This window comes from Pinus tabuliformis, chromosome 2_2 (assembly GCF_031772625.1).
Source record: "Pinus tabuliformis cultivar Carrire ecotype Pingquan chromosome 2_2, CPIR1, whole genome shotgun sequence".
NCBI classification, from domain to species: domain Eukaryota; kingdom Viridiplantae; phylum Streptophyta; class Pinopsida; order Pinales; family Pinaceae; genus Pinus; species Pinus tabuliformis.
The window spans coordinates 944,859,579-944,883,828 of record NC_142300.1 but is presented as its reverse complement, the minus strand read 5'-3'; the positions used below and the strand labels follow the sequence as shown (position 1 = coordinate 944,883,828).

Here is a 24,250-nt window from a genome sequence, read left to right as displayed (position 1 = left end):
ACTTATTCCATTTATAAATCTCTCGTAACTATTTTAGAATTACAATTTATATTCTATAACTATTTAACTCGTAAGTATCGAAAGCCGCTTCTTAAAACAAAGAGTTTGGCTCCTGAGAAAATGGCCGTTATATTACGGTAAAGCATATTTCCAAGACTAAAACGAAATAAAATACCAAAATCCGCCCAAGCCTAAGTTACATTAAATTACAACCCATGCCTATGAATTGAATTTGGTAGAACTTTACACATGTTCTAGATAGGGTGGATTGAGTTTGAGTTTTTTTCTTTCTTTTTTCTTCTATATTTATGGATTGAATTTGGTAGAAGTTTACACATGTTAGTATATTTTCCAGGTTTATGGACTTTACTGAGTTTTTTTGTGTAGGACTATGGATTGAATTTGAAATAAGTTTACATATGTTTTTTTTTGTAAGCTGAGGCGTTACTCTATTTTTCCATTACTGAAAATAAAAGATATTACAGAGATAGGCAGGTCTCAACCCGCCTTTAAGGGAAACCAGGTTTCTTGACCATCTGAAGTTTTTAAAAGCCATCCAAAAAAAGTATATTACCAGTCTATCTATCCACGCTAAATACCCGTCTATTCTTACTATAGTCAAACTGTTTTTTCTCTGAGTCATTAACATCTAATATTCCAAAAAACAAAATAGAAATATATAAAAACCTCCTTGCAACAGCTCCATCTTCTACTGATTCATTGTAGCTAGCTTTGGCTCTCTCTCTACCTTGACTCCCATTCCGCCCGCTTGAAGCATCTGCAGAATCTCGTCCATCTTTCTGTCTTGCATAAGTAGAGTGACCTGGATATTCTTCAATTCCTTTTTCAGGGTGGGGATTCCTTGGGCCAATTCAGCCATTTCCATGGCCACCTGCTCCATTGCTTTGGCCAATAACCGCTTCATTCCCCAATAAACATGTAACGATTGTTTATACAGGGACATTCTTCCTCTCGTATGCCCCGGGTCAGGGAGGAACCGCTCCCAATCTTCCATTTCGGGATCTGAAATCTCCTGCATAGCTTCTTCCTCTAAATGATCAATTATCCTTCTGATATTCGGATTTGTATCGTGGTAATACGCTTCTTCTGCTTCCTGTAGTTTTTTCCTCATGTCTTTCTTACCTCTTTTTCTGCCTCTTACCTCACTAGCTGTTCCCTCCTCGTGTTCCGATCTTACGCCCCTACTCCCTCGACCGCCTCGTCCTCCAGTCCCCCCTCTGCCTCTCTGGTTAACGCGCCCTCGCGTTCCTCTGCTCCTTCCTCGTCTGCCAACCTCCTCTTCTTCGTCATCTTCCTGACCCTCTTCCTCGTCTTCCCGGTCTCCCGTTTCAGTCTTGTGCCCCTTCCACTTACCTTCTTTTCCATCCTTTGCTCGTCGTGGCTCCTCATCTAAAATGTAATTCCGGATGTCAAACTCTTCCTCCGACTCGTCCGGGATGGTAAGATAGATCTTCTGCAAGGCTTCCTCTACTGAGCTCTTTCCTTTCTCTTCTGGATTTGCCACCTTGCTTCTCGTCCACCTTCCTGCTCCCCTGTCTTGGTTCTCTGCCATTTTACTTGCCTTCGTCTGTTGCAATTTCCTAATTCTCCCCCTCACTTTGCTTTGGTTCACTCCTGGTTTCTCCCTTTGCTTCGTTCTACTGCATGCAGACCCTATATTATCCCTGCTCTGCCACCTTTTCTTCTTGAAACTTCTTTGCTGCCTGTCCTCGTCATTAATACCCGTTCCATTTTCTCTATCATGATGGGAAACGATCGTTGTCTCTCTGACGATTCCACCTCTCCTCCTCGGTACCTTACCCACTTTTCTCCTTGGGATGATCATCCTTCCCTTCATGACTTTAGCTTCATATACTTGATCCTGCAGACACTCTGATCGATCATTGATTACCCTGTCCTTTCCCCTCCTTCCCATAATCGGGAGGCGTCTAATTATTCCTTTCCTGTGCGGTCGCTTCATTATGATCCTGACTTAGTAGATTATTTAACTCGTTCCAACTTGGATCATCCTTTAATGATGTCCAGCTGCCATCCACTATCCTGTTCGAACCTTCACTTCCCCAATTGGCCAATAGATCAGCTGCGCGATTTCCAGTTCTCAATACATGGTTTATTATTGTATATTCTATCCTACTCAGCAGTCCCTCGATATCCTGTATTATCCCTGCTGTCCTCCAACTCTTCGTTACATGATCCCATCTCTTACCATCCCTTAATTTCCTTAACATATCTATCGTAATTTGGGAATCTCCTTCGATTTCAAGATTCATATACCCATTTCTAACTGCTATCCGGAGTCCATGGTGTACTGCCCACAATTCCGCTTCGTTGTTCGTCATTTCCCCTCCCCATTCAGCATACACCCACCGTGTATTACCTCTGCTATCTCTGAAAATGCCTCCCAGACCTGCTTGTCCCGGGTTACCCTTTGAGGCCCCATCGAAGTTTAATTTAATCCGTCGATCCCCAGGAAGTCTGAAATGGTTGGGGCTCTGCATGCCATTTCTGATCCTCCTCTCTGTATTGGGATAGATCATCTGAAATTCCATATTCAATTTTGAGACTATTCTCTGTTCCTCCGGGTTCAACTTCCAATCTTCTTCCTCCCAAACTTCTGACAAAACCGTTTCTTTAATCGACCTGCATATTTCATCCCAAATTCTCGATTCTTGACAGCTTTTATCCCTAAAGATTCTTCGATTTCGCTCTTTCCAAATCGCCCATATTACGAAACCTACCGCCAGGTTCCATATTCTCCTTACGACTTTGCTTTGGAAATTCCCCTTTCCCCATTGAAGCAGAGTATTCCTGATGTTATCTGGATCCCTTTTTGTCATACCAAAGAGCACCCTAATTTCTTCCCACAGGCTCTGAGTATATAAACATTTGTTCAATAAGTGCTCCTGAGTTTCTATTTCCTTGCTACAGAGATTACATCTTGATGGTCCATTCATTCCTCTTTTCTGAATATTATCCCATGTCAGGATCCTCCCTCTGCACACCAACCATACGAAAAATGTTACTTTTGGCCACCATTTTCCTTCCCAAATCTTTTTCCATTCCATTGGTTCCTCCTCTCTTTCCTCTTTCGTTGCCCAGTAGTATGCTTCTTTTACTGTGAGCATGCCCTTCATCGCTTTACCCCATCTAAGGATATCCTTACCTTCTCTGATCTTGATTTTCCTCGATTCTATTTCTCTGGTATACACTTGCCCAGCCTCCTGACTTATATTGTCATCCCATTCCTCCGGTCTTTTCCAGACTCTCCATATGTCGTTTAATTCTTCTCTTTTCCAATAGTCCCTCACATATTCCATTCCTGCTCTTTGCGCTTTTTCTTGGACTTCATGAAGAGTTTGGATCCTATCCAGATTGTCACGTTGTTGCCAACCTTCCTCCCAAAATCTTGCTGAGCTTCCTTCACGGATTTCCCAGAAGGCAAGGTTCCTAACTATATCCCTATTTCTACTTGCTAAATCCCAGATTTGTGATCCTCTTGGAGTTTCCTCTATTCTTAAACGCCCTTCAGTTGTATCAGGCATGCCATATTTTTGGTTCCATATTTTTTTCCACACATCGGTTCCCCCCTGGACCCATCTCCACCATAGTTTCGCCCCTAGAACCTTATTTACAATTTCAGGATCTCTTACTCCCAGGCCTCCTTCCTCTTTCCTCTTGATTACATTCTTCCATGAAACCAGAGTCCATTTCTTCTGTTGCTTGGGACCCCCCCATAGAAATTTTCCCAGTATTTCTCTCATTTTGGAAAAAACTCCTTTGGGAGCAGCCATAATGGACAGGTGGTATATGGGGATAGATAATAAGACCGATTTTAATAGGACAATTCTGCTTGCAATATTCAGCAATCTGAACGACCAACTAGCTAATCTTTTCCTGATTTTTTCCAACAAACTCTGCCAATTCTTTATCCGGTTAGGGTTTATATCCAGTTGGATACCCAAATACTTAGTGGGTAACTCTCCCTGTCTAAAACCTAGAACTCTGGTTAAATGGGCTTTGATAGACTCAGGCGAATTAAATATGAAAGTACAAGATTTATCGTTATTAATCTCCATACCTGATGCGCTCATGAAGACTTCTAAGACCTGCTTGAAATTTCTCACCTCCTTAAGCGACGCTTCTCCAAATAACATCAAATCATCAACAAACTGTTGATGTGTGATGATCAGATTATTCCCCCACAACCTGATTCCTTTGATTCTCCTTTCGCTTACTTCCTTTTTGATTTTTCTACTTAATCCTTCCATAGCCAAGATGAATAAGAACGGAGAAATTGGGTCCCCCTGCCTAATTCCCCTGGTGGCATTAAACGTATCTGTAGGAATACCATTGACCAAAATTGAGAAATTCGGAGTAGAGATCATGCTGACTATCCATGCTATCCACCTGCTCTCAAAACCAAAAGCTCCCAAAACCGCTCTGAGATAGTCCCAGTTCAATCGATCATAGGCCTTGGACAAATCCAACTTCATTAGCATCCCTTTCTGTTTTTTCACCTTTAGGGAGTGTATCACCTCCTGAGATACCACTATACCATCCAAGATTTGCCGACCCTCCACAAAGCCAGTCTGTTCAGGCGCAATTAAGTTAGGTAGGAGAGGTTTCAACCTTTTCGCAATCAGAGTGGATATAATCTTATAGATGACATTACACAAGGCTATGGGTCTAAAGCCCTGTGGTTCCTCCGAGGTATTACTTTTAGGAATCAGGGTCAGAAAGGTCGAGTTTATTCCAGGCCATATTCGCTGTCTCATTCGTGATTCTTCCACGGCCTCCAGTATCTCCTTTCCCATAAAATGCCAACTAGCCTGGAAGAATTCCACTGTATACCCATCCGGACCTGGAGCCTTGTTCCTGCTCATATTCATCACTACTTCTCTTAACTCTTCCATGGTTACTGCCCGCATTAATGCCTTGTTTTGTTCCTCAGTTACTAGTCTTGGTATCTCCCTGCAAATATTATTTATAGCTTCTCCTCTATCCCTTTGATTTTCTGTTAGGATCCCTTTAAAGTAATCAACTAGAGTCTTTTCTATATCCTCCTGTTCTATTACTCTTTCTCCTTCAGCATTTTTAATTGAAAAGATTCTATTCCTCTGTCTGTTTTGGATCATAGCTTGATGGAAGAATTTTGTATTCCTTTCTCCTTCCCTTAACCATTTTATCCTTGATTTTTGTCTCCACAGAATCTCCTCTTGTTTCCTTCTCTCTTCCAACTGGCTTATTATTCTTCCTTCCTCCCTACTCTTCTCTTCGTCCCTTCCTTCCAAGATTATTTTTTGTTGGATTTCCTCCATTTCTCCTTCTAATTTCTGCTTTGCTTCCATAATGTTCCCAAATTCTTTCCTATTCCATTCTTTTATTCTCTTTTTAATTTCCTTGAGCTTCAATTGTATAGTATGCATTTTCCCCTTACCCCTGATAGTGCTCTGATTCCACCAATCCTCCAATTTCTTTATGAATTGTGGGTCTCTAAGCCAGAAAGATTCGAACCTGAAGGGCTTCTTCCCCTTAACCTTCTTGATATCGATATCTAATCGTATGGGCCAGTGATCAGAACCAAGGCTAGGAAGGATTTTAGCTTCAATAAACACATCGCGATTCAAAATTTGCTCTGAAAGCAGGAATCTATCCAGTCTAGAAGCGATTTGATTCTGTCCTCCTCTTCGATTGTTCCAGGTATGGACCCCATTAGTTGTATGGATATCTACTAACCTCAGGTCCCTAATCATATCGTTGAACTCCTCCATATTCTGGTCCTCCCTCCTTATTCCCCCTCTCTTTTCTCCTAGATCCCTTATCATATTGAAGTCCCCTCCTATTATCCACGGGGTATTCGGAATTAAGCTTCTCATAGTGTGGATATTCTTCAAGAAATCTTTCCGTTCTCTATAATTATGGGGTCCATATACTCCTGTGATAAGGATTCTTTCCCCCATCCCCACTAATCTAAACAGGCCTGAAAGGATTCTAGGCAGACTAAACCAATTTTCAAAAATTACCTCTTCCGGGTTCCACAAGATAGCCAAACCCCCTGCTGTTGCTACTGCATCCAAGGCCATAACCTCGTATCCTAATTTCAATTTCTTTACAGTTTCTGCCAGCTGCTGGCATTCCATTTTCGTTTCCTGAATTACCATAATGCTTGGCTTATCTTTCTTCACTCTTTCTTTCAAATATCTCTGTTTCCCTTTACTATTTAGTCCCCTAATATTCCAACTTGTAACAATCATTTAAAACTTTTTAGAAGTTTGTTGAAATACCTCTGACAGAGGTATCACCCTTCCTGAATTTACTAGAGTCTCTCCCACTGCTTGGATTGATTCATTTAACGTTCTTCTCCCTTTTTTCCTTCCACCCTTACCATGGCCATCCCCTTCTAGGCTTTGGGATTCCTGATTTCCTGCTTGATCTGGCCTGTTTTCTGTAAATCCTCCCTTCTTCTCCTTATATCTTTGAAAGGTTTCTTTATACAATTGTTTCTCTTTTTCCGGGATGAATCTTTCGTCCAATTTTTTCCATTCATTGAGTAATTTCTTCATTATCTTTTCTTCCTCTGTACCCACTTCTTTTATATTCTCCGTACCTGTCATTGATTGTTCTGCTATATTCTCTTGTCTTCCTCCCGCTTCCCCTTCAGTCTCTCTGCTTGGGCTCATGCTTTTTCTTTTTCCATCCTTTATGATTTCCATTGGGGTTGTCTCATTAACCTCCTTTTCCTGTTTTTCTCCCTCAAACTCCTCTTCTTTCTCTTGAAGGATTTTGAACTTGTTTTGACTCTCAATTGATGAGTTTGTTTCCTTGGATTGAGGTTTTGATGTTCCCGGATTTGGCTTCCTTCTCCTCTGTACCTCCCTGAATTCATTTTCTTCCCCTTCAGGTCCTTCTCCTTTCCTTATTTCCTCCCTGTTGTCCTTCTCTGCCTCCACTGTTCGATTTTGTGGACATTCCTTTGCGAGATGTCCATATACGTGGCATCTCCTGCACCTGAATGGTATATGTTCGTAATCTATGGGCTGCTGCCATATTTCATCTTGATATTCAAGCTCAATGGATTCCGGTAAAGGGTCTGCTATGTTCATGTATACACAGATCCTTGCATAAGAAGTATATTTTCCTCTTTTCGTCGATTCTGCCACCTTTACAAAAGTACCAATCGAATTTCCGATTCCTTCCAATATTTCAGGATCCCAAAATTCATCCGGTAGCCCAAATAATCTGACCCATATCGGGGCTGCCATTATTTTCTCCTCATCAGGGTTGTATCTATCTTCCCAATATCGTGTGAACAAACCCGCATTGTTCATGAAGTGTGGTCCCTCCTCAAAAACCCTTTCCTTATCCTCTAGGTTTGCGAAGATGACTGTAAAGAATCCCTTGGCCCCCAATTTGAGATCTATATGCCCTCTGGGTCTCCATCTCGTGAGGTCCCTTTCAGATGGCCAGTATCCTATTTCCATATGTTATTGAGTTTTGTTTTCTAGATTTATGAATTGAATTTGGTATTATTGAGTTTTTTTTAGATTTATAGATTGAATTTGGTAAAAGTTTAAGAATTTGGTGGTATAATTTATTGTGTTTTTTCTTTAAGTTTATAAATAGAATTTGATAAAAATTATTGAATTTTGTTTTTTAAATCTATTTAATAGATTTTAAGTTAAATATGTTATAACTTAGCCAGAATAAAGATTCCCTGAAATTAGGGAGCCTACTCCATAAATCTTACTATTTCAAAGATTTCCTATAGGATTTGAAATAAAGTGAAAGAGATAATATCGTATTGTAATTTCTGTATCATGGAAAAACAAAACTGCAGAGGAGTTGAATAAAAAATCAACACATGGTTGGAGGGCAGCTCTCTCTGCCGGGCCTTGAATCAAAGAACCCCAACCAGAAAAATAATAGATAGCGGAAAGATAGAGGAATCGTGCGAAGACGGAAACAGGGTGTCATCATGATGGTGTCCAAAGGACACCTTACAACACAACCGAGCCCCGAGGGCAGTCCCTCGTATGTGGGGTCTGTCCAAAGCGATCAATTTCCATGTGGCTGCCCCCGAAAGTTGACAAATCCGATGTGGGCGTGCCGAGAATTTCCCCATTTTGGCATATGTATGTAGCCAGAGATGTAGATTTGTTCCGAAGGTTGCAAATTCGGTATGGATTCTTCAAGCAACAGACAAATTCGACGTGGGTTGCTTCAGAAAGTACAAGAGGAGGACAAAGGAAACTTCACATAGACAAGTAAGAAAGAAATTCCAAGTGGGTACCCAGCTGTCCGTCCATCCACGGCTTTTTTTCTCTTTAATTGCTTTGCAGATTTTCAGGGCGGGTATAAGAAGAGGGTGTGCTCTGGGTGTTTGCTTGTGAATGTGTCAGAATTTGATTGCATATAGAAGATTCCAAGGCCTTGCTTGATTTTATCTGCTACTGTGTCTCTGGACCAGCATCCTCTAGAGCAGCAGGAGACCTTAGCCAGAATGCAAAGACCTGTGCTGTAAGTGTCATTTTTTCCTCTCTATAATTTTCTCATTTATAAATTTATATGCGTGGAGATTACATGTGCAAGAATTTCATTATTGATCTGTTAGTTGATTCTGGATGCTCAGATTGATGGCAGAGTCAGAGGCATTTTTAAATCATATGGATTGTGACTATGCCATTAATCTGAGTAGAATGATTTTAAAATTGCGGCTTCAATCTGACACAGTTTTTCTTCCATTTCGCTTTTGAATTCATCGAGTCTAATGGGTGCATACTGCAATAATTTATACAGTAGTGGACTGGAGGCTTTGCAGCTGGACATCTTGTCATAGAGTGTCTTGGTTTAAACTGGGTAGAAAACGTTTTTTAAGACCGACGTGTTTCGAGTGAACACTTCACTCATTATACAATTAAAATGCCTCAAACCTTGAGTCAACCATAGATTAAAGCGCAGAGATTATAGGATATTTTACGACAATGCAAGAGAATACATGTAAATCCTACCAAAGCATGCACACAATGTATATACTTATGCACAAATACATACACACATGTATACAAATTCTTGTAGTAGACACCCATTTGAGCGGATGATGTATTTAAAAGCAGACTGGAAGAAAAAATATGTAGAATAGAATCCATAGTTTTGATATAGTTCTACTTGGAATGATGGCACAGTTACAATTCTTTGGCTTATTTTTTCAAAGCATAATTTCGTATATATATATATTATAGATATATATTTGGGCGTGTTCACATGCACTTATATTGCATGCATGCTTTAGTAGGTTTTATATGTATTCTTTTGCACTGGTGTAGAATCTGAATGTTCTATCATTTCTTCTTTTAAAGTTTTCAGTGATTGAAGGTTCAGGCTAGTATAGCCCTGGTGAAATTTTTCCTTTACTTTGCAATTTTTTCATTCAAATTCTGCATCCTCCAGTGGTATTTGATTTTATGTTCTGGAATCTGGACATGTTCTTGTTGGTGCAGAAAGTCTCTTTTCTTTCCATCTGTTTATGTTTGTTTTGTGCTCTATTGATTTTTCCATTGTTGATGTGAATCGTGATCACATCCTCCCTTACTAACATCACTAATAATTTCGCTACTAAAATCCTCCGTCACTCCTTGTAGGCTCTCTTTAGCTTGTGGTTGTTATCTATCTGATGTCTACAATACTATATTTTACTGCAGCAGCACATTCACATTCCTATATTGGGATATCATTCCACATTGACGACTGTCTTCCTTGGGTAGTTTTGCCGTGCATTTAGGTTTGTATTGGTATCTAGAACGTTTTATTTGGAAGAATATGATAAGAAAAAGGCATACTTCATAGGTGTCTTCTTCCCCATGTCAAATACCAATTGCTAAGATGCCTGTGCGAAATATTCTATTTTGGAACTGCTATGCGGTTTGACAAAATTAGTAATTAAGGGCAATGGACGAGAATGAATTGTGTTATTCTAAGTGGCAATAGACGAGAATGAATTCTGTTATTCTAAGTATAAATTGCACCCAAATGCAGTAATCAATTTTGGATTTGAGAATTGCAGTTCATAGGGTTGAAATAAACAACAATTCACCTTTCACAACTGTATTGAAGCCCATGGAGCCTTGGTTCTTTGGCAAGGTTGATGGATTATTAGACCATCCACCAGGGTTCCACTCTTGCTGTGGTCTGCCCCATTTGAATGGCATGAGACCGGGTGCAGGTCCCAGGAGAAATAGGCAGAGTAAACAGCCTTCACACTTGGCACCTTGCTTGTTTCTTGAAGCAACTTTCTAAAAAAGATATATCTCCTAATCATATTTGATATGGATTGATCGATTTTAAGCTTTGATAAGCTTGTTCTTTTGCGAACTTTGAATTATTCCTTTTGTTTTCCTGCGCTTGTTATTATGTCGTTATTTTATGTGTTATAATTTAGCATTGAAGGAGGAGATGTGGGTAACCTACACATGGAACTTGTAATCATCTATCAGATCACCAATCGCGAATTTGTCAAACGATTCAATTTTATCTTGGGCACCATCTGCTTCGCATCTGTCATATAGTTGAAGCTCTCTCCAGGCCTTCATCTGCATCCGTTCATGTTACCATAGGGCATTGTGAAATAAAGTGATCTAATAGACATGGATGGATAAGGCAAGAACTCTCAGCTTAAATGAATGCTATTTTGTGTTTTACATCTTGGATGCTCTTAGATTGAGTGCTGAATTGCAGAAGTCAGCATTCATCTCCTTACATGCCAATCTTCTTACTACCATCTTCAAGCTTTCTTGTGATGAGTCTGTATAGCCGGTGAAAAGCATTTGACCTCATTGCCTTTTAGCAAAGACATCTACAGAGGGAGAACAGGTTATAACTTATACTCATGAGCCTGTGTTGGATAACTTGGTCTGTTGAGTACTAGAATTTAATGTTCGCAATAGAAGCAATTTTCTGTCTATAGAAGGTGCATTACTGCAAACGATAATTCTAATGAACTATTTTTTTAAAAGAAAATTGTCTGTTTTGAGCATGAAATATCATATTTCTTTCAATGTAACGATGGAAATCATTCTCCCCAAAAATACTGAGGCCAAATTCCTAACTTCCCAATCGTGGAAAACATTTGGATTCTGCACATAAAATAAGGCACCTATGTTTGTGCTTTTTGTGAAATTATTCTGAATCGAAGGCATTGAACAAGCAATCTTTCTGCATCTAGCTTATAAGTCATACCATATGCTCGAGGAGCAAATAACGTTAACCACAAACCATCCAGCTCATACTGAGGACCATTGAAAATATCTGAATGATGGAATGTTCTGTAGATTGTCACTTTATTGCAACTATTTCTGCAATAGTCATCACTATATTTTTTGTCAGAAGTGTTTAGCTTATCTGGTCAGTATCCAAAAATTATCTTTTAGTATACTCTATTATTTGCAGATCTAACCAATAGAATTAGGGATAAATGTACCATGCGAGATTCCTCTAGTTATTCTTAGTTCTGGCAACAATTTTGTTAGTTAAATCTCTGTAGGGTCACATGCCCTTTAACCCTGATCCTAGTGCAGTGGGCAAATGTTGAAAATGGATATGCACCAGCAAGCCTGCAGAATGACAAACATGTGCTGTATCTGTAACCACTGGAACTACATTTGAAGTTCCAACTGATATGGTTGCTAGAGGGCTCAAATCATGCAATCGTACAAAGCTACCAAAAACTGTGAGGAGGCTCAACAGTTTGCATGACATAGTAGTTATATTCTATGACAAATCATAAATTGGCTGCCATGCCAAAAGCACAACAAAGGATTGCACAGTGTGCTGAGCAGAATCCTGAAGGCTTTCACAGTGAAGTGTGGAAATGGTTTAGTAAATAATGTGAGGGAACAATTGCACAGTAAAAAATACAATTGACAATAGAGTATGAACAGTGTTTACTAAAAACAGTAAACATATGTGTAGTTTGCAACTTTGCAGAACAGTAAGTAATAAACAAAACAATAACGCTGTGCACTGTAGTCTGTAAGACAGCACTTATGGTAGTTGAGTGTTATTCCCTTAGCGTATAAACAGATGATTGCTAATATCATATATGTGTTATGAGGAGTGATCGATAGAAAGTTAGAAACCAATCTAAGCAAACCAATGAAAAGTTAAACACAAACCAGTGAAAAGTTAACACATAAATAAACCAAGGATTTGATCAAGCTTTACAATCTGTTGCAATTACACAAGGAGTACAAAATTGAGTGGAGGCTCTGTAAATTTTTTTGCATTGGAGATTGCTATCTCAGGTTTTATTGCAAAACAGAAATTTCACCTCTAACTAGAGGTTTCTTAGATCTTAACCCTTTGAATTTCAGCGTTAGGGCTGTTTTGAAAGTGTATAAAACAGCAATGGAAAAAGTACAATATTCCACTTGCAAACAGTCCAAATTTCTAGGTAATCCAAGCAGAAAACATACCAAACAACTTGGATAAGTTCCAACCCTCTATGGCAACTTGTCCTACATAAACCAGATCTGAAAATTATCTTTTACGGCAGTTATTGTTGAGAAATCAATACCAATAGGATTTAGGGATTGAGTCCTCTTTCTTGATAATTACTTGTGAATTATGTTGGCCTCTTTTACTTCTTAATTAGTTTATCTTTCATCAAGCAATTGCCAAACTATATGTGTATGAAGATCACAAGAACAAGAGACACAAGATGTAGGTGCATAGCTAGGGTGAAACCCCTATAAGGGGAAAAGCCAGTCAAGAACTCTTCCTTCAGTAGATTCAATTCAAGATGAGACACTTCCAGACTTCTTAGACCTAGACAAAGACCTCCTCCAACCACCAAGTCAGCCCTTCCTTGCAACAGATGATCTTCACAAAATACTCCAAGTGACAGCTCCCTAGCAGCAGCTTCAGTTCAGAATTTCGGTCCCCCAGCAGCAGAACTTTGACCCCAACAACAAAATTTCGGACCTGCAGTAAACACAGATTTTCGGCCCCAGCGATTGCCCAGAAACTTCGCATGTGTGAGAGATAGGTAGCTTAGAAATTTCGATTTAGGTCTTCCCAACAACTTTGTCCTCTTCCAGCAACTTTGCACTCTTTTTTGCTTCTCTTGCTTGAAGATCGAACTTGTTGAGTGAATGTGACAAATAGGTCGAATTCCCTCTCCTTATATATCTCTGCTGGGTCGAATTGTCCTTATGTAGGCGAACTTCTAGGGGACAGGGCTGACTTGGTGTGGAGGTGACAAATTACCTTTTTGACTCAAAAATAATTCTTTGTACATGATACAAAAGCCCAACAAGGGTCTAATAAAAATGACAATGACTCTAATGGCTTAAGACAAAACCTAGAAACCTTTAATGGAGGCTTTGACCTAGAAAACTTTGACCCAATCATGAAACACATGCTTTAATAAGTCATTTTCTTTTTGACAACTACAATTATGAATATTGAAGCTAGTTACTTTCTTCAACACTCCCTCTTAATTAGGGAGGTATTCATAATTACATATATAAGAGTACATGGAAGATTTCAAAATGAAATGAACTACAAAGAGTTCTAGCACACTCAGTGCTACATACTAGATTCCTGACTAGGGTAATCTATCTGGGTGGGACTAAGATGGACTAAAGCTTTTAGCTCGTTTAGGTACCATCAGGCTTGCTAACCATCAACCTAGGGATCTAGGTGTGTATCCAACGTTAGAGCTCCAAGACCAACATCACCCTCCCTCTTTGGGATCTAGACATCAACACATAGGTCGGCCAGATGTCCTCCCAAGCATCCACCATTAGATGCTTCATCTCTCCTTATCAATCAAATCTGTAATATCAACTAACCCAAGCATGCTTCTAAAATACTCAAACTTCTTATTCAGAAGAGACTTCATCAACATATCAACTATTTGTTCATCTGTCACGACCCCATCTTGTACCAAGCTCCTAATGTAGTGGTACGTGTTATTGATATGTTTCGTCCTTGCATGAAATATGGAGTCTTCATACGTCTTGATGTTGCTTTGATTATCACAATTTATCACTGTAGGATCTAAAGGCTTTCCAAACAAATATGACAAGAGTTTTCTTAACCAAACAACTTCTTTTCCTACTTCACATGCAACAACATATTCTGCTTCAACACTACTTAACGCAACAGGATCTTGTTTTCTACTCATCCATGAAATCATTGCAGATCCCAAACTAAAACATCCACCTATAGTGCTTCTTCCATCAGTCTCACTGCCACCCCAATCTGAATCTATAAAACTTGTTAACTTAACTTCCTTACTATCATACTTTAGGCAGTGATGTATTGTGCCACGTAGATATCTCAAGATATGCTTGGCAGCTATCCAATGGTCATGACGAGGCTCCAACTGAAATTGACTGAGAACATTTACGACAAAACATATATCAGGTCTCATATTTACCAGGTACATCAGAGAACCCACCAACTTACAATAACTAGTAGGATCGACAAGACTAGAGTCAGAGCTTCTCAACTTCTTGAGATTAGTGATCATGGGAGTAGTCATAGGCTTGGAATCCATCATACCGAATCTCTGCAATATCTTGATTATGTATTTACCTGACACATATATATCTCTCCAGGTTTCTGCCAGACTTCTAAACCCAAGTAATAACTAATAATGCATAAGTCCTAGATTTTTCATTTCGAATTCGGCTACTAGCATTTTCTTGCATTCTTGTATTCTGCGTTCCACACCTGTAAGGTTTCTTCATAGTCTATACCTTCCTTTTGAGAGAAACCCCTTGCAACGAATCTAGCTTTGTATTTGTCTATACTTCCATCAACAACATGTTTGATTTTGTAAATCCATTTTGAGGTGACAACTAATTTGTCACTTGGCCTAGGAACGATTTCCCAAACTCCATTCTTCATGATGGATTGATATTCTTCTTGCATTGCCTTCTTCCATTCTTCTTGATGAGCAACTTCTTCAAATGTAGTTGGTTCAACTTCTATCAATTTTGTCATATATGCTGCATATCCTGAATATCTCTTTGGTCTTTTGCTTTCTCTAAAAGTTCCTTTAGTAGCTCCATGTCCTTCGACATTTTCAAGAGTATCTTTTAACCAATTTGGTCTCTTCCTTGTTTCAGGTATGATCACAGGTTGAATAGGCTCACTTGGTCCTTCTTCTTGGTTTGTAGTTGTCTTATCATGATGCTCTTCTTCTTCAAATAGTGGTATATCTTCGTCATCAAAATCGATTGGAATATTCTTGGATCTTTTGTAATCATGATTCTCATCGAATATAACATCCCTGCTCACTTCAGTTTGTCTTCCTTCCTTGATGTAGAAATCATGATTCTCATCGAATATAACATCCCTGCTCACTTCAGTTTGTCTTCCTTCCTTGATGTAGATTCTATATGCTTTTGAAGAAAGACTGTAGCCACCGAAGATCTCTTTAATGCTTGTAGAATCTAATTTCTTTCGCTTATCCTTTGGAACATGGATGTATGCATGACACCCAAAGATTCAGAGATAGTCCACACATGGCTTCTTCCTTGTGAATACCTCTTCAAGTGTCATATTCTCAAGGATTCTATGAGGACTTCTATTTTGTATATATATTGTTGTCATTGCTGCTTCTCCCCATAGAAACTTTGGTAGATCTTGATCAAATATCATAGTTTGTATACATTCTTCAATTGTTCTATTTTTCCTTTCTGCAACTCCATTCTGCTCGGGATTGTAGGGAACAATGAGCCCCCTCTTAATACCTACTTCTTTAATATATGCAATTAGTTCTTTTGAGGTGTATTCCCCACCATTGTCAGATCTCAAAGTCTTTATCTTTCTTTCGGTTAAGGTCTCCACTTTAGATCTAAACTCTTTAAAATTTTCAAATACTTCGTCCGTTGTCTTGAGAAGGTAGAGCCATGTCTTTCCAGAGTGATCATCAATGAAGGTCACACAATAAAGATGGCCTCCAAGAGATTTGTTAGACATAGGCCCACACAAATCAGAATGAATGAGGTCTAATATTTCCTTAGACCTTGTATCACTGCTTGTAAAATGCTTCCTTGTATTCTTTCCCAGAGCACATCCCTTACACACTCCTTCATGATCTTCCTTGATGTTGGGGATGCCATTTACCATTTGATTAAGAGAGGGGATGATCTTTTAATGTATATGGCCATATATTCTATGCCATAGTTCGATAGGATTGATCTTAATGTGAACTAGGGCTTGAGGAGTTGGTGTTATAATTCTATATAGCCTTCCTTCACATACTCCAATAACTTTTGCCTTGTCAATGCTTGAATCTTTTCCTCAAACCAAAACCTTACCATCTACAAAGGCGACCCTATCTCCTTTATCTTCTAAACAAGAAACTGAAGGTAATTTCTCTTACAAACCTAGAACATAAAGTATATTGTTGAGGTGTAGCTTTGCTCCATTTTCCAGCTTCAATGATGTAGATCCAAGGCCCTTGACTGCATAATTGTTGTTGTCTCCTAGCTCCACTGCATGAGATGATGGTTCCTTTGATAGAGTATGAAGTTGTCCACTTTCTCCTGTCATATGTCTTGATGCTCCACTATCAATGATCCATGCATTGTCATCATCAAGAGTACCTATAAGTGCAACCAAGAACCCTTCGCTTTTGACTTTCTTAGATAAGTTGTAGATGATCCTTCCAATCCAGCTTCCTGCAATTCTTATAATATTGAATCCCATCTTCAAGTAACTTGTCATAGAGGGAGTAACCTTTTCTTTCAAGCCAACAAAGTGATCTCCAACCTTCTTCGACCTTAGCTCTGATACCATGTTGAGAAATCAATACTAGTAGGATTTAGGGTTTGATTCCTCTTTCTTGATAATTACTTGTGAATTATGTTGGCCTCTTTTACTTCTTAATTAGTTTATCTTTCATCAAGCAATTACCAAATTATATGTGTATGAAGATCACAAGAACAAGAGACACAAGATGTAGGCGCACAACCAGGGAAAAACCCCTATAAGGGGAAAACCCAGTCAAGAACTCTTCCTTCAGTAGATTCAATTCAAGATGAGACACTTCCAGACTTCTTAGACCTAGACAAAGACCTCCTCCAACCACCAAGTCAGCCCTTCCCTGCAATAGATGATCTTCACAAAATACTCCAAGTGACAGCTCCCCAACAACAACTTCAGTTCATAATTTTGGTCCCCCAGCAACAGAACTTCGACCCCAACAATAGAATTTCAGACTTGCAGTAAACACAAATTTTCGGCCCCAACAATTGCTTAGAAAATTCGCACTTGTGAGAGATAGATAACCCAGAAACTTCGATATAGGTCTTCCCAGCAACATTATCCTCTTCCAGCTACTTCACACTCTTTTTCTGCTTCTCTTGCTTGAAGATTGAACTTGTTGAGTGAACGTGAAAGATAGGTCGAATTGCCTCTCCTTATATAGCCTTAGCCTTTTTGCTGGGTCGAATTGCCCTTATGTAGGCCGACTTCTTGGGGACAAGGCTAACTTGGTGTGGAGGTGACAAATTACCTTTTTGACTAAAAAATAATTCCTTTTACATGATACAAAAACCCAAGAAAGGTCCAATAAAAATGATAACGACTCTAATGACTCAAGACAAAACCTAGAAACCTTCAATGGAGGCTTTGACCTAGAAAAAATTGTTCCAAGCATGAAACCCATGCTTTAATAATTCATTTCTTTAATAATAAGTTTTCCTTTTGACAAGTACAATTATGAAGACCGAAGCTAGTTACATTTCTCAACAGTTATAACTGTAGTACAACAGTGGCTATAGCAGCAACAAAACAACCCTTTAGATTCCTCAATGAAGATGCCAAGTCACTCAGCAATTGTCCATTTTACTTGAGTCAAATCATCAAGACATGTATAGTTGGAAATAACAATACATGATCAAATTAGCTAAAATCAAATATGGACAATGCACAAGTTTTGGATAGGTAAAATGTCCATTTATGTAATCAAGGTGAAGTACATGTACATATTATACCCTTCTATCAAGGCTATTACAAGTCCACCAGCTCTCCAAAACTGAGCTAAGAAAACCATGAAAACCCTAGCTCAACCAAGGAGCTCCAGTATGCAAGAAGCAACCCAACACATCCTTTAAAGAAAGATGTCCTCTTCTCTTCTCCAACAAAGGTACCCTATGGTTTTATCACAAAATCCTAATCTCTAATCTCCAAGTGACAAAGTCTAACCCTAAACCTTTGGGATGCTCAAGATACTCTAAGAACAAGAAACCTTAGCAACGAGAGAGAGAGAGAGAGTACAAAATAGGGGGGGGGACAGAGAGGACTAGTACACACTCATTTGTATGTCACTTCACTTCTCATCACATGAGTGAATACAAGAGAGTGAATGATGATGAATAAAGACTGAATCCTTGCTCTACTTATATGAGAGGTAAGGGAGACCAACAATATATTATGAGTCCAAGCACTTACAAGCAACCTATAATAAGCTCTTGTGGGCCAACTCAAGTGAGATGCAACACTCCAAAGTACATGTGTCATGCTTTAAGGTGATGTTGTACACATTAAGGGCCCCAAGATGATGAAGTTACACAAGGTAAGTCTACATGCCTCGTCACAAGCCTCCGCGAACTCAATCCATCCTCCTAAGCAATGTACTACATTGGGTTAGCTTCCCCCCTTGCAAGAACGTTGTTATAGTCTAGGTGTCTTTGAGCCAACAAGCCTTTGGACATGAATCCAAGCAACCCTATGTCATCTAGGGCTCAATGCCCTCCATTAGGATGTATAATGCTCCTCCTCCAAAGTAGGTCGTTCTCCAAGTAAGTGAATTCTCCATGTGATCATCATGAAGGGCATCCACCAAAGTTGTGAAGAGAACGTCAATGCCATAGGGAAAAATACCAAGCTAGCAATCATCTTAGGTCATGAATCCATTATGCAAGCTATTTTAACTGTGCAAATCCATCACATACCATCTCTCATGTGCCAATGCATCTCAGACCATCCAGGGGATGAACATACACCAAAATATCATGAAGCACCCCAAACATGGTGTAAACATTTTTGGAGTAACTAGAAAAACTAACACTCCCTCTTTATGAGGAAATGTTTACATTGACAACTGTTGACTACCTCTACAAATCCACCAAACCTGCTACCCGCAAATATGTATTGGTTGCTATCCTGTAGTTAACTACTATCACTATAAGGAGCTTGTCACCCTTGTTAACACAACATCTCGATCCAAAGAATAATGACCTCCTGTGAATATGAAGGAACACAACCTTGGCACAAAAGCAACTTTCCAAACTCCATCATCCTCCAAATTAACATCATGGGCCAAAATCAACAAACACCACATCATGAGTTGTCTAGGACATCAGGCAAAGTTAATCGTATCTCTAGACAAGATCAAGACAGGTAGATCACATTTATCGAAGTCACAAAGATAGAAATTTGCCCAACTCCTCATTGTTGGAATATAAAACTTGTGGTGCAAGCAACAACCTATGCAAGGCCATCAACACCCTGTTAACATCAGAGTCCCTTTCATGCACTGTAAATCCTTTGGCAACTGGAATAAATTGAACTAGATCAACTCCCTTATCTTGAAAGAATATTGAAGCAACAGTAAAAACAGGGGCAACTCCCTTTGTCTTATAGAATACATGAACAACTCCCTTTGTTTGAGAGAATTTATCAGCTAGGTCCTTGTACTCTAAAATACTCCAATCAATTACAAACTTGGAACCAACATCCTCCTCCATCAAGGTATCAAACTTCTCCTCCATTGACCCACTAGATGTTTTATAGATGGAAGAAACCAATGCAATATGACTAGCATATCTTCTAGGAGATATACCCATCGTCATTGAATAATGAAGATGTGGATGCTCCTACATGCTCTTGTCCTGTTATCTCATTGGAATCTACACGCGCCACTAGATCAACAAGTAATCTATAAAGACCATCCTCTTTCACCTCTCTATCCAAAGTTGTTGGACTAGCTAGACTACAATCATTGATGGTGTATTGCTATCCCTCAAAATTAACTCTTCATTGTATTTTTGTCATACAAGAAATTGGAAGAAGATTCTTCATCAATCTAGGATTTTGGAACCAATAAGATAATTTGTCTCAAGAAAATCACCTAAATGCATATCAAAACAAATGGAGTCAACTCCTCTAGTAGGATAAGTAACCAAGCTCCATAATCATGCCTCTTAACTTGTAAATCTTGTTGAATAAGGACATGTCATATGTCATGTGTCTTGATGCTACATTGTCCACATACCAACCAACACTAGATATAGTGTTAGAAGATAAACAAGAAGGCATGGAAAAGTTAATATCAAATTGAAAGTTAATTTTCTGTAAACCCACTATACTCCTAGTACCAACCTGTTTCACACCTTGTGCCTTCTTGTTCAATCGGCACTAAACAACATGATATCCCATCTCATGACATCAAAAGTGCATCCCTTACATAAGTCCTTCTTTCCATGTAGCTATCCCATCCTTCTTCTTGAGTCCTTTCTTGCTACACTTCCTTGCCCTCTCTATGAGATCAACAACATCCACTTCCTCTTGTTGTTTTGAACAAGATTGCAATTTGATTTCTTCTTCCACAAGATCAACCCAAAGCTTTGGAAACTTGGGCATGTTCTCTTTAGCACAAGCACCCAAAACAAAAGGCATCTAGGAAGGACGATATCCTTCTAGGGAAATCGACACCAACTCTTGATCCTCCACCTTTTTCTAGATGGTTGCCAATTTATCGTTCAGTTCATTGATCTTGGTCAAGTAGCTCACCATGCTATCTATCTTGTTCATGGAGGCGGTTGAAAGTTGGTGTTGCAAAGCAACTAATTCAAATTAGATCTTTATATAGTTTGTCATCATCTTGATGCTTTTAGAGTGGAAAAATTGAAGAAATCAACTTATAGGAGCAGTTTTATCTGTTATATTGGGGTTTGAAATCTTTCAGGGCCAACTTGAGGCCTTATGACATTTTTTGGGGGTAAAACTTTCCCACTTAAGTGTTGGACGCTGTGACATTGTTCTACACTTGAGGACCTTTCCAATGGTGCAAGAATCATGTCAATCAGAGTTCAGATTTAAAAGTTATGCCTTCTGAAAGTTGATCTTTATCATGATTGACCACCATAATTCAAGAGGATGCCACATAAGCCCACGTTAGTCTTGCAAAAGGGGCTACCCACATGGGCACTATGAAGAAGACTCTAGAAGGGTCAAAGTTATAACTCTAGTTTGAAGGAGTAAAACTTAACCCCTAGTTGGCTATCGAGTTGTGTTATAACCGAGCCACTAGGAGGAAAAGGTGTTCCATTTTATTTTGCTTGCATTTTGTTCCACAGTAGAGCAAAGTAGCTAAGAGTGGATAGGGAGGGCGCAAAATAGATGGGTTTGTGTTCTGTAGTAGCCCACGAGCCACATGTTTTAGGCAACTCCATAGAGATTGCCTTCTCCTTTATATTTGCATAATTTCTATTCTAGACAAAAGAGCGCAGAGCAACCTTACTTTCCAACTGGGTTTTCTCTAGTAAAGGTTTGCCAGATCATATCTTGGTGTTCATTGTAGTTTGTGAATGATTATATTTACTTGTTCTCTATTTTCTTCATATTATCTATTGCATGCATAAATGAAAAAACAATAATAACAAATATGAAATCTAAAAGGAAACAACCCTTCATAATATAGATTTCAGTTTATTTTCATAGATTTACTGTGACGAACTACCTAGTGGAATACCCACGACAATTTACAAATCATGTTGATATCAAAGCATGTTTCTTTGGGAATTTTGTGGGAAGTTGTAGGGGATCCAGGAAATGGTTGTTGGAAAATCAGAAAGGTAGAAAGATTTTCTCTTGTTGATAATTACTTGTGATTTCCTTAAATTTTTATTATATTTCTTGTGTTCTTCTTTTTGTCTTAGTTCATCAAGCAATTACCAAAACCAAAACACGAAGATCAAGGACACCATATGTAGGTGCATAGCCAGGGAGAAACCCCTATATAGGGGAAAACCCAGTCAAGAACTCTTCCTTCAGTAGACTCATATGACAGTGAGACAACCGAAACCTTAACCAATAGGCCTTCCTCCTCCACCAAGTCAGCTTTTCAATGAGATACAACAACCTTTAATAGTCTCTTCTTGTCCAACAACTTCAACCCAACGTCAACTCAAAAATTTCGGCCTAGCTTCAGAATTTTGGCCTCCTCAGCAACTATAGAATTTTGGCCCCTCCAGCAGCTTCACAAATTCACATGTGTGGGAAAAAGATAGAGAATTTTGATTTCTTATGCTTGTGAGAGACCACCTCCTTCGCTATCCTTCTTCCTCTTTTTCCTTGAAATTCACACTTTTTCTGGCCCTAGAAGTTGTAGATCGAACTTTTTGAGAGTGAGTGACAAATGAGGTCGAGTTGTTGCCTTTATATAATGATTCTGCTGCCCAGTTTAGGCCGACTTGTCCAGTTTGAGGCCGACTTGGTGGAGGAGGCCGAAATTGCCTATTTTACAATAAAATAAATTTCTTCTTTGACAAATAAATCCCAAGAAGGTTTCTTTACAATATGACATGGACAAGGACACTTGACATAAACCCTAGAAGTCTTCAATGGAGAGTTTGACCTAAAAACAATTGACCCAAGCATGAAACCCATGCTTTAATAAGTCAATTTATTTAATAATAAAAATTCTTTTTCTTTCTTTTGATAAATATATTTCATTATGACTCAAGTACAATTATGAAGACCAACACTAGTTACATTTTTCAACACTCCCTCTTAACTAGGGAGGTATTCATAATTACCTATATCTATAGAGGTACATGGAAGATCTCCAAAATGAACTACGAAGAGTTCTGGCACACTCAATGTCACAGACTAGATTCCTGACTAGGGTAATCTATCCGGGTGGGACTAAGATGTACTAAGTCTATGTACCATCAGGCTTATTAACTAACCATCTACCGAGGGATCTAGGTGCGTATCCAAGGTCAGAGCTCCAAGACCAACATCACCCTCCCTCTTCGGGATCTAGACATCAAACACACATAGGCCGACCAGATGTCCTCCCAAGCATCCGCAATTAGATGCTTCATCTCTCCCTAATAAACTAGTTATATCCTTTTGTCCAAGCATGCTCCTAGAGTGTTCAACCTGTTTATGGAGAGACAAGCACAAACCCCAATTAGTAATAAACTTTCAAATAAACATACAAGTAAACACAAACCTTCAAGTCTTCAATCATCCTGATGCCACTTATATCAAGTTATTCAAATGCAAGTAGTGAGAAGCTTTTCTTCTTTCATTTCTTCAGCAACATCAAGACATCTTTAATGAATTGTAGTACTTTCATTCATTCTCCAATTTCTTCTTCAAGGTACCCATCATGACTATCATAATATGCTCTCCCTCTTAACTGAGGAGATGCATTCTTTTCTTCTAACTAGGCTCCCTCTTAAGCTTAGGGAGATCAACTACTTTCTTCTTCTATAACATTAGAGAAGCTTCAACCTTTCATGACTTCATCAAGGTCATCTTCATCATCATCCTTATAGCTTTCTTCATCATGCTTATACGGATATCTTCATTATCTTGAAGATTGTGTACCTGCAAAACTTCAATAGAAAGTACAACCAAATACATATATAGAAGCATGAAATTAACTATATCAGAATCGTGTTAATACAATAATGGAAGCATTAGACTTTAGACATCAAATACCTAAACCTAGTTAGGTTCATAATCAACAAGAGACACATACTTCTAAACTTCAACTTCTTGCTAGGGTTTTGTTACAAACCCTAGACTACAACATAAAGCAATTTAATCAAGAAATCAATCTCATTCTATCTAGGGACTCAATTTTATTTTCAGAGATATATGATAGATTCTATTATGATCCATTACAAACCCTAGATTCCATCTTAGAGACACAAATCCTTAGATATCAGTAATTCAATCAAATAACAATTCCACTATACATGTTAGTTTCTACTAGGGTTTCTTGCAAACCCTAGGATTTATCATCATATTGCAAACAATATCATCATATCCTAGAAAATCAAACTTCTACTAGGGCTTTGTTACAAACCTTAAAATTATGAGCATCAACAATTAGGTTAGCATATATACATATCTAGGATTTCATAATTATGCACAAGCATATCACAACAATATCTATTAGGTAAACCCAAGACAC

General features: G+C 38.8%; 2 protein-coding genes across 14 annotated transcripts in view; one reads left to right on the top strand and one right to left on the bottom strand.

Annotated features, from left to right (window-relative positions):
• Window positions 1-1,949: 1,949 nt before the first annotated feature.
• On the bottom strand, window positions 1,950-7,502 carry LOC149196299 (uncharacterized). The gene is made up of 3 exons (XM_089408249.1): window positions 6,306-7,502; window positions 5,288-6,170; window positions 1,950-5,104 (listed from the first exon to the last, which is right to left on the bottom strand). The coding sequence occupies exons 1-3, from the start codon at window positions 7,500-7,502 to the stop codon at window positions 1,950-1,952; spliced, it is 5,235 nt and encodes a 1,744-aa protein (XP_089264375.1).
• A 416-nt stretch (window positions 7,503-7,918) lies between these two features.
• The window catches only part of LOC149196298 (vacuolar protein-sorting-associated protein 37 homolog 2-like), a 120,793-nt gene continuing 104,461 nt past the window's right edge, over window positions 7,919-24,250 (top strand). For 3 of the 13 annotated variants that reach the window (XM_089405510.1, XM_089405511.1, XM_089405512.1), the window contains exon 1: window positions 8,310-8,538. In XM_089405510.1, coding sequence (XP_089261636.1) covers window positions 8,522-8,538 — 17 coding nt within the window. In that variant the 5' untranslated portion in view covers window positions 8,310-8,521. The other 10 variants (XM_089405504.1, XM_089405503.1, XM_089405502.1 and 7 more) reach the window with 10 other exon arrangements.